The sequence below is a fragment of the Ctenocephalides felis genome, unplaced genomic scaffold (assembly GCF_003426905.1).
Source record: "Ctenocephalides felis isolate EL2017-DRISC unplaced genomic scaffold, ASM342690v1 CF-g0.4_SCAFFOLD_01604, whole genome shotgun sequence".
Classification (NCBI taxonomy): domain Eukaryota; kingdom Metazoa; phylum Arthropoda; class Insecta; order Siphonaptera; family Pulicidae; genus Ctenocephalides; species Ctenocephalides felis.
Genome location: NW_020537758.1, coordinates 37,137,661 through 37,149,691, shown reverse-complemented (window position 1 = coordinate 37,149,691; position 12,031 = coordinate 37,137,661). Strand labels below are relative to the sequence as shown.

The following is a 12,031-nucleotide window of genomic DNA, read 5'->3' as shown; positions in this document are numbered from 1 at the left end:
ATATAACTTATATTGTATTTTTCACAAGCAGTGTGTCCATTTACAAAAACGAATGAAATAAAAAATTTAATATAATCCTCACCTCCGAATTGTATCTTATCCAGCTGCTCCGTCAATATTCTCAACTCAGGATTGGATAGATCTCCCAGCTGAAAAATAATCAAACGGTTTTCAGTTAGTTTTGCAATTTTGACCATAAATCACTAATGACAAGAAACATCGGCCTGGTTTTAACGGGGTCGAAGCAAGAGGCAGTATTTCTCTTCTTGGCCAAAACTTCAATGATTAATTTCCTTAAACACTCTTTGGCAACTTCACATCATGGAAAACTTTTTCGACTTCAGTCTGATAACTTTCGAAGCCTATACTATGTAAGTGAGCCACGATATAAATTTACATTTAAGCGTTGTTTCATTTCGGCTTTATCGAAATTTATGGGAATAATATTTGGTAGCTACATTGTAACTCTCATCACAATGTAACTAAAACTAGTGCATAACATGGAACTTTAAGAAACGTTTCTAGAACTCCCCTCCTCATAAACAATAGCTAGATTTGTATTAAATGAGAATCAGTTTCGCGATTTAACTATCAATTTCCAAAGAAAATTGATTTTTTACAAAGACTTATTTTTGTGTGTTGGTCCGAAAGTTATCATTAATACATAGCAGCAATCTATGGTTCTATAAAAAATAATAAAGAATATTCAATTTCTTTATCTAATATTTAAAAATTTAATCGAATATTTAGAATGTTTTCTTGAGAAATTTAAACAAGTTTTCTAAATAATACATAAAACCAATACTCAAATATATGGAAGGTATTCAAAGTTCTATAAAAATCTGATAATTTAATGTATATACAAAAAATATTAACTTCAGGTCTTTTAGCTTTAACATCTGAGTATTTTAGGTAAATTAATTATATAAAACTAAATTTTCTGTTTCAAAAAGACAAACTTAGATACATACATAATTTATGTGGAAGTGCAAACCTGTGTGCAAGTAATATTTAAAGTTTCATCCCAAGTTTTCAGCTTAATGGAAAAATCAATGACGAAGGAAAAACGTAAAAAACCCTACGATAATCGACACTAATTTTCTATTAGGAAAACTGTGCAACTTTTAGCGATACATTTCATAAAGAAATATCCGTACGGGCAATGTTGTATGCTTAAAATATCCGAGAATAAAATTTTCCCATGGATGGAAAGTTGATAAGAAAAGTTTGAGCGTGCAAAGCGAATATTTGTTTTGGATATTAATAATTTGGCTAATATAAACATAATTTTGAATATTTTGCATGCAAAATTGCTATGGTAAATTTATATTTAACTAACTTCTTAAAGCTGCAATATTACTATGTAATTCTAATAACGGTCTGCAAAAATTGAACTCAAAATTTTTTAATATACAATAGACCATTTAGGAAAGAAAATATATTTCGGATTTACCTATGAGTTGATTATAATAAATTGCTGTTATTAGAAAAATGTAACTTAACCATGAATAAAACTGTGAGTCATATCTTGAATGCACATTTTAATTTATCAAGTATTAATATAAAAGAGCGTAAATGATGAAATGATTTGAATAAAATTTGATAAATATATTACATTAAACTGCAACAAAATGAAAAGAAACATCATTTTTATTATTTGGAAACATAATAATATAAAACATATTGATAAAATTGTCATTTGCTTTCTTAGCCAATTAAATCTAATAAGTTTGAAAGTCTAATAGAAAAAAAGTATATATAATGCAACAATATATAAAATCAAATTGAGATAGAAATCTTCTTTGAATGTTGAAAGAGTGGAATTTATATAATAACATCATGTTTATTAAGCTTTTCAGAATTTAATACCAGTACAACACATTTCTTTACAATTTAAATTGAAAATTCTATATAAGTGTAAGTGTACACAAAAAAGTCTGAATTTTTTGTTAAAGCTTTTGAAACGCGTTTATTGCACTAAGTAAATATATGAATTCTATAGTTTAGAAATCTTCACAGTAACATATTACTAGTATTTTTTTATTTTACACGATTCGAGCTACTCTTAGTTATATATGAGCATAGAACATGCTATATAATAACATTAAAGAATTTAACTTGCAGAGATTTCTGACTTGAACAACTATGACAAATATTTTTAAAAATTCCTTAAAACATTTTTCCTTGCTTGAAACCAAAGTGCCGTCATATGCAACACGCTTCTACAATAATATGTAAATTTTAAAGTTTTCGAATATATTTGTTACGAGTTAAGTTCCTCCATATTAATCATTCCTTGTGGTTCCGAGCAGAAGTTTTAAAAGCCGGGTGTATAAATTGCGTTTCTTTTTAGTTCGTAGAGGTGTTTTTTTCTTCATAAAATGTCATTTTAATTTCAGTTTAGCCAAGAACACAGGTTAAACATGAATATATGCTAATGCACACCGGTGCACAAAATGCTCTCGCGTCGAGGAAACGCCGGAACAGATTTTTGTTTTCATAAATATTCATTTCAAAAATTAAATGGAGATACCATGGCAATATGCTCGCTGATAAATGACTGTTTCTACTACTTCTACAACATTTTCAAGAAATATAGTACAATGAAAATGAATAAATTCAAAATTTGTACAGGGATCAATGCGTTCTAACCAATATCAAAATATTCAGCATCTTATTAGAAAGATTTTCTTTCTAATCAAATTTTAAAATAATTTTATAAGACCGCGATCGTATAAATTACTTAAGATAAGACAATACTAAAGAAATGACAATCTTAGAGCTTTAATTTTATTATTTTATAATGTAATATTTCGAATTGAGACAATTGCAACAATTTTTGCTTACATTTCCAAATATCATCTTATTTCAATTTGCTTTTAATACATGAAAATGAAAAATTTTAAAATTTTATCATATGTAATTCAGGCAAATAATTTTCAACCTCAAAATCAATAAAACTTATTCTAATTAAAAAAGAGGTCTTGAAATTAAATTTTTCAAATCAATTTTCTATACAAAAATTTATTCGACATAATTTTATACATTCCAAATCCTTGAAAGTTTTAAATATTATTATTATTATTTTATTTAATTTTTGAAATATAAGATTTATGGATTCATTCTAATCGGATACTATCCATATATGTTTATTGTATACATTTTATATAATGTTCTGTTTGTGCACTTATAATTATTAATGCATTTTTGACCTATAAAATATGAATTGTAAAGTTTACAGTATATCTTAATATTAATCTGTTCGAAAATGCACAAAAATATTATTAATCATAAAATAAGTAAAAATCTGGCGCAAAATTCTTGGTCACCTTGCCAGAAAACTTGACAGAAATCCTGTTACAAGGAAAACTGGCGTCGTGTGCACTAGGCTAGTAATAGACTTTCTTATAAATTTAAATTTTATCTGATATTCTATTTGTATTACATTACTTAAACTATAAGCTATAATTAAAATTTAATATAAAGTTGAATTTGTATTTTAAAAAAAATATATGAAGCTCTAAATTGTAAAAAATCAAGGTAGATTTTTTTGTTTTTGAGTTAAAGGTGAATTAAATTGTTTAATAAATTTGCGATACCCTATTAAATTGAAACCTTGTTCTGACACAAAAATATGTATGGATGTTTGATGATATCGTGCGCGTGATGAAATAACAAATCTCTAAAATTTTATATTATTTAATTTAAATTAATTGACTTACTATTGATTATAAAATTATCCAACATACAGAAATTGCACACGCACACATTCTCACATTTAATTGAGTATATTTTATAGTAAAAAACAAAAAACATAGGCGTTGGCCCGGTATCTTCAGTATCAATATTCATCTTAGGTTATTCGGCCACTTGTACATATATGATAGTGTGTTTCCTGTTTCGGCTCTGAAGAAGCTGCTGTACCCCCAATCATGGCGGCACATAAACTTTAGTTTAACCTTTTAGTAAATTAATCTTAGAGCAATAATTACTGAATTTATGGTAATTTTATTAATTTATTAAAAACTCGGTTATGTCAAACAAACAAAACATTATTAACGAAAATAATAAAGCTATAAGCACCTTTTTGGCAAATTCATTTCCACCAGATGCTAGAGCCTTGGAAAACTTTCATCGCTCATCCTTAAATATAGAAGTCGGTCAATTACATAGTTTAATCGATCCATAATTCAAACACTCGAAATAATTAAAATTTCAATTAACTTCAATGTAAAATAAGTTGCCTATATTTCCCTCGACTAAAAATATTCATCGCGCTTTTTTAATCATGCCCATAAATCTATCATTTTTCCATATGTCAGTGACAATGATAGATCTTTTAATTTCGCAAAAATGTTCGTTTCAATATCCGGAAATATGCGCACACCGCACCACCCATACAAATCATTGCTTTTTTATATTTTTTTTGCATATAAGTTTTAATTCGGAACGAGAGATATCGCCGTGGAAAACATAAAGTATACGAAACGGTAACTGAATGGAACGATATATCATATGTCGCCATATCTTTGGAAAAATATCGATTTCGCGTAAATTTTAATCACATGAACTAAAACCGAGTGCGAACTGGAAAAGGTATAAAAATTCACGACTTTGTCATGCTTTATAGCTTTGCGAGCTCTAGGAATAACTTTGACTAGATATGACTGAGTCAATCATGAACACAAAGTAAAATTTGAATAGAATCCAAAAACAATTCTCTCATTTAATAATATTAAAAAATTAGTATTACATAGGAACACATTGATACAATTCATATAAGGAAACAAAAACCACTCAATTATGGTATATTCACCTTTGAACCCTTACATGGTCGATTCCATAGATATTCCACCGGTACAGATATCACATACATTCGACAACTGATTTACGGCACTATTCGATGAAAATGGAAAAACCTTTATGGCACACCGCGAAAAATAGAGAAAAACAAGAAAAATGACATACAAGCCAGGTCAACTACGAACAATCATTCGACTTTATATGGTTCTCTATATTTTCCTTCTCCAAGATACAAAAAAATGTATATAGCAGTTATGAATTCAATTACGAAAGATGATGGACATATCGATTGATTGATATTTTGATTTTTTTAATTTTTAAAGGCTAATTTAGATAGAAACTATTATTTAAAATATAACAACATTAATAAACATACATGAAGGACACAGATTTTCGTTGGAATATTAAAATGGCAAAAACTGTAGAAATAATAGATATGGATTTATATAATAAAATGTTTATTATTACTTTATTAAAAGCGTAAAAAATAGTTCGAATTAAAATAAATAAAATCTGATTTATATTTTTTTTATAAATAATCGTAAATATAATTTTGATATTAAGTTTCTATGATTTTAATTTAGAGTCAAATGATATGATAATAAAAAATAAATAGATATACGTTTTGCTAAAACAATATTAAATTCTAATATTATGAAGAAATTAAGTATAAAAAGTTAGAGCCAAATTATTATATTGATATTTAAATTATGAAAAAGACTATGAAGATTATATAATTTGTCAGGTATTAAATTAATAATTTTCTAAATTAATTTTAATTGATAGGATAATATCAATTTAAACACAAATATATACAGGGTAACCCAGAACTCAACGTCAAGCCGAAACGAGTTATAGTAATAATTTAATAATCATAAAAAAGTTAATTTATATAGTTTAAAAATTTTGAGCTTTTTAGTACAACCTAGAGCTTTGGTGAAAATGTAACTATTTTTCGATCATTATTAATTAATTTGAATGATTTTCTTTCATTTCAACTTCAGGATAATGTCAATTTAAACACAAATATATACAAGGTAACTCAGAACTCAACGTCAAACCAAAACGAGGTAATAGTATTAATCATAACTGCCATAAAAAATGATCTTAAATAGTTTGAAAATTATGAGCTTTTAAGTACAACCTAGAGCCTACGTGAAAATGAAACTATTTTTTGATCATTATGGTTAATTTTTATGAATTTTGTTTATTTAAGCTTTGAATCCGTAGCCGTAAATACCATTTCTAAGACCATAGTGAAAATATTGATGCAATTGCTCCAAGTTTTCAAGAATTGAGACATTCTGTTGAACTATTTTTTTTTATTTTCAAAATTGATCAACTTTTATAGGCCATCTATAAAAAAATGCACTAAAGTGTGTTGGTCAGCTTTATCAAATGTAAGATAGTAAAATATAAGCTTTTCGCTCACATTCGGTAAAAATTTTTAATGTAATATCGCCAATCAAGGGTTCTGGACATATGTATATATATATATATATATATATATATATATATATATTAGGTTGTCAAATATCTCCCTTCCGCTTTTTTGCTCTCGGTTTATAATACAAAAAGGCGGAAGGGAGATATTTGACAACCTTTGACCAAATGGGTAGTACTGCCCTAAGGCAGGTCTGTGAGTTGAGTTAAACTCAAAGTCGATTCAGGGAAGAAGTAGTGTTAGAGATTTTCCCATTTTCATTTCACACCGCAGTGCCCAAGATGGGCTAATTTTCAATTGGAAACATATTTTGATCTATATTTTCAACTGAAAATGGAGAGCGGAGATTCAAACGCGCGCCCTTGTCCATACAAAGTCAGCGCGTTAACGACCTTCGCCACGACAACCCGTATATATAAATATGATTGTGTATGTACGTTATACACTATATAATATACACATGCACATTTACGTTCAAATACAAAGTCAATAAAAATGAATGAATAAGTGATATAATTAATTATAAAAAAAAATAACTTAAAAAAGTTCAAAACATGTTACCTTCAACTGTCAAACTATCAATCTATGTATAGTTGTCTATTGGAGCTGTTAACTTCTAATTTTTATCATAATTCAAAATTAATTTAAATTCACATAAATACTAATTTGGAAAGTTTAAATTAAATTTTATTTCTTAAGGAATTTGTTGATTCTTATTAAATTATTTACAAATATTTAGCTCGTACAGGTACACACACAGACACACACACAAACATACACACACACATATATATATATATATATATTATATAATATTATGTATATTTTAATATACATCTATATCATATTCCCAACGCATTCAGAATTCATACCCTCATCTACATTCAGCGTCCATCCTCGTCAATTCCTATTCCTATTCCAATTCGAAATATTGGCTAGATGTATTTGAGGTAAGTAACTATAACTTAATCTTACCTGTAAGAGTAGCGAGACGCCGACGATGCCCTGAGCTCGGGATAAAGCTTCTGTGAAATTCGTGTACAGCTGAGAATTGTAGCCGTATATCTGGATCTGTGAAATTGAACGCAAACCCGATAAGCGTTTCTGAATTGCGACGTAATGCGGATCATTGCCGATGGGATTATCAAAACAACGTGCAAACGCATATGGGCGCGATCGGGATTAGATCACGACGCGAGACCATAGACAGACGTAGGTACGTCGGTTCGAATCAATTACGAATCCACCGAGGCAATTATATGACAATAATGGCATTGTGAAATATTAATATGGTTTAAATAAAAATATGACATATCAAAATTACTGTGATATGGTTTACTTGTTTCAGAGGTCCCAGGTTCGATACCCACTTCGAGCAGCCTGTTGTTAGGCAGCAGTGACAACCATTTTCACTTGGAAATATAGACAGCAATATGTTTCCAAGTGAAAATAGCACTCACCCGGCATTGCTGCACCAATAAAATGTCAGCCCTATTAGATTAATTCTAATAACAAAAATCATCAAATATGGATGGATTAACCATTGGGTTACCATCTAAAAAAATACGAAGGAAGGAGAAGTTTCAGCCCAACAGCTCATAGGACGTAAGGTTCTGATTGCTGTTTAAAAAATAATAATAAAAAAAACTTAACAAATACGTTTCTGAAAAATTGATAACGATAAATTGAAACTTATGAATTATAATGTGCTAAAACCTCAAAATCAATTCAAATTAAGCCTGACAAATTACCATGATAGGCATGGTATAAACAGTTGGAATTTTTATTATATATGCAGCAAATTACAAAAATACTAATTACTATAGGGTACCGATTCTTCTGTCGCATAACAGAAAAATGTTATGGCAAGGCCATGTTACGAAGAACTTTTCATATTAAATATTGACAAAAGCCATGTGGTTGGTTATAGTATTAATTTAACTATCATAAAAAAATTTCTAAGGTTGTCAGATAGAAATCCTAACCTAGAAACCGCACAAATGTCAAAAAACGATCTTAGATAACAGAGTGTTTCTGAGACTGCTTTATAACTTACAACTCGCTTATCACATGCGAGTGACGTTGCAGTCTATGTATAAAACGCCTGATACATGACATTTTGACAATTTAATATGATTTAATTACATAATGTATGGAAGTTGGAACGTAATATGGCCTTGCCATAACATTTTTCTGTTATGCGGCAGAATCAGTCCCTGAATTTGGGCAATATCGGCTCCTTTAAAAAAGTATTTTTAAAAAAAAACTAGATTGAAAAACTGACAATTAGAGCTTTAGACACAAATTTTAGTACACTAAAGTCCTAACAATATTATTTACTTATTAAAAATATTCAGTTTATTGTGCTACTTCCGATTTGTTTCAATTCACTGCAAATTTTTTAATGATATTGTATTCTTACTAGAATTAGGTCTAATATTTAGAACCAAAACCAGAGAACTTACAACAAGATATAAAATTCAGAACAATCAATAAAATTTAAAACAATATCAAAAATTTGGAACAATTTCTAAAATTTAGAACAAAGTGCAAAATTTAGCATAAAATCTCAAATTTAGATAATATCTATAATTCAGAACAATATCTAAAATTTACAACTATTTCTCAAATTTGGAACATTATATAAAATTTAGAACGATATATTATATTTAGAACAATATCTAAAAGTCACGATGATATTTAAAATTTAGAACAATATTTAAAATTTAAAAAATGGATTTAAAATTGGCATCTAAAATTAAGAACAATCTCTAAAATTCAGAACAAGCTCTAAAATATAAAACAATATTTAAAATTTAGAACAATATCTAAAATTTAAAACAAGATTTAAAATTTAGAACAATATATAAATCTTAGAATATTATCTAAAACTTAGGATGATATCTAAAATTTAAAACAATCTCTAAAGTTTAGAACAAACCCTAAAATTTAGAACAACATATAAAATTTAAATAAATCTGAATGATGAAATTTACAGTATTTATAATAATTATTTAATTACAAATTACAATTAAAACTGTTATTAATTATTAATTAATTTTATTCCTGGAATGTTTAATTATAGTAGGGAATGTTCCAGCAGTTTTTTTTAAGACACAATGTCATGCACCGCTATTTTAAAATTGTAAGATCTATACAAGTGTACAGTATTTTGTTAAGAATTTCGAAAATTATCGAAACGCATAATTCAATTCCACCGCTCCTTCTTCTCGCTTGAAACTTTCTCAGCTCGATCGACGTTTCTTGGCAGGATAATAATAATGTAATTTATTGCAGCGTTTGTGTTACTCAGCAAAATAATTAGGGCGATCTGTTTTGCGAACAATTATCTATCTCAATTCAAGCGTTTCTAATGAAAGCACGACAATGACTTGAATGCACCTCATGTATTTTCCTTGGCGAACGGCTGTGCGACGAAGAGTCATAAACCGGCAGTAAAGGAGACGGTGTCCACTGCACTTTTATGATTTTGGAATTACTTTAGTTCATCTCTTGGAGATGGACAAGTAAACCTGAGTTATCACACTGATACCCATATTATTAGGAATTCCAAATTACCTTCTATTCTATTTCTTCACGCGAAGGATGGACAATAGGACACTCAAGCTTTTATACTGTTGGTGATATTGTCGAGATTTTTGACTGATGTTACTTTCAGGTTAGTTGAACGATGAACGTATCATATCTAATGCATATCATATATCATTACATCACAATGATTGTAAATGAATATTCCTGTACTCTATTTCCTGAATACTCACAATACAAGCCAAATATACACTAAATTTAAATCAGTAATAGGTTGAAACGTAGTCTCTAAACATTTGCTGTACCGAATGATACCTTGAATGATTCGAAGGAATATTGCAACTTTAGATGTTTCGATTAGTCTTTCACCCTGCACCGTTTCTGAAGATTAATTTGCACGTCAGGATCTCTACGGGTTTTACTTAACTTACAAGACTTGACCAGGAGATAGTTCACCATATTTGGTATCAATTATTTCAATTGCATTGCAAATAGACTTCTCAGCGATCTTAATTCATGAAGTCGTAGACGAATGCTTAATTTAGTATTCTTTGAATTATTGAAAAATTGAAAAGTATAAGTAACCAATGAAATGGGTAACAATTTAATAAGTATTTGATCACCAAAATCTAAAAACCTGGCGACCACTGAAAAGAATTATGAAAAAAAAACCTATGTGGAATAGAAAATTTAGTGCTTTTAGTAATATGTGATATTACTATGTGTAAAACTCCGTAAACTTGCTACTGTTGTAATTTTGTGTTTGAATTATTTTCTATTTCTATTCAATAATTATTAACAATAGCTATGATTTCATACTGCTTCTAATATTATTTTCTGGTTTCTCAGCTAAAGATATATATTTGGCTGTGTAAAAATAAAAATATTTATATTTGAATGAGTCAATACAATTAATATCCTAAATAGGACTATATGATTCAAGTTTTGGAGTTATCAAGTAGAAAAATAAAAATTATTGGATATTGGATTATCGATAAAGAATTGATTTATTTTCATGGATTTTAATCTATATTATGTTTTATAAATGTCAATTTTGTGAACTGAGTAGCATTAACAAATCATTGATCATTTTTTGTAAAATTAGTAAATAATTTATAAAATTCAGAAGTATAACTATAATAAGTACAGTTATTTTTAAATCCTTAACATTATTAATTCTTAATAATAATATTAATGATAATAATGATTAATAAATTCTAATAAGATGCCAGTTTTGTCGTGGCTATTTATTAGCGGTCAACTATAGCTTGCACAGATCAATCTAATCCCTGACTGTAATAATATCTTAAAAAAAAAATGTATTTCTAACCAAAAATAATTTCTGTCGGGTACTGTGATGTGAAAGACAAATGAAATATATATAATATTTGTTACACTAAAGGGCCGATTGTGCCGTAATGATAATGATATGGCAAGACTATGTTTTGTGGCAGTTTTCATATAAAGTGGTACTAAAAACTATTATAATCCAATGTTGGTTATTGTGTAGTCAAGCGTTTGAGATAGAAATCCTAATCTAGAAAACGCACAAAAGTCAAAAAAATGATATCATAACTGGATTTTTGAGATATTGCTTGAAAACATTTCGGTGAAGTTGCATTTTATGTGAAAAACTTCTAATGGCACTGCAAATACATGAAATGTTGATAGTATTTAGTAGCATTTTGTATGAAAACTGGAACGTACATAGCCTTGCCATAACATCGGTCCCATAAATGTCCGTAAAGTGTTTTTAATTCTCTTATTTACGAATGTGTCTTCGAGCAGATCACTCCACCATCATTATTAATTCGAGCCCAACAATATGAATAAGGCACCCTCTGGCGCCTATATTATGGCTGTGCCTCCTGATGCGCACTTTAATATAACGGGCAATTAATTACCTGCTCTCATTCGCGTATATTACAAAGAAGTAATCACTTTGAGTAATATGTGTAATCTTACGGGCGCCGCGCCTTTGATCTAAACACACGGAAAAGAAAGAGAAGCCCAGACAAAGGGTTCGGGAGGCGGCTGAAGTTGAAGAATATATATGCCGAAATTACTCATACAATGTCTCGCAGCCTTCATTTGAACTTTGTTAATTGCAAAGATAGTTTCAACTTTGATAAATAGCTGCCTTCATATCGCGAGCGTTTGCAAACTCGAAAAGGACAACGTATTGTAATATTTTTCGACGGAGGATTGCTTCAGTTATTAAAATTTACATTATTC

General features: G+C 28.6%; 1 protein-coding gene across 2 annotated transcripts in view; it reads right to left on the bottom strand.

Annotated features, from left to right (window-relative positions):
- LOC113372261 (carbonic anhydrase-related protein 10-like) overlaps positions 1–12,031 on the bottom strand; it is a 448,128-nt gene that overhangs the window by 23,189 nt on the left and 412,908 nt on the right. For both annotated transcript variants that reach the window (XM_026612587.1, XM_026612586.1), the window contains exons 7-8: positions 7,223–7,318; positions 83–149 (exon numbers count right to left, since the gene is read on the bottom strand). In XM_026612587.1, the coding sequence (XP_026468372.1) occupies positions 83–149; positions 7,223–7,318 (163 nt within the window). The remainder of the gene's footprint in view (positions 1–82; positions 150–7,222; positions 7,319–12,031) is intronic.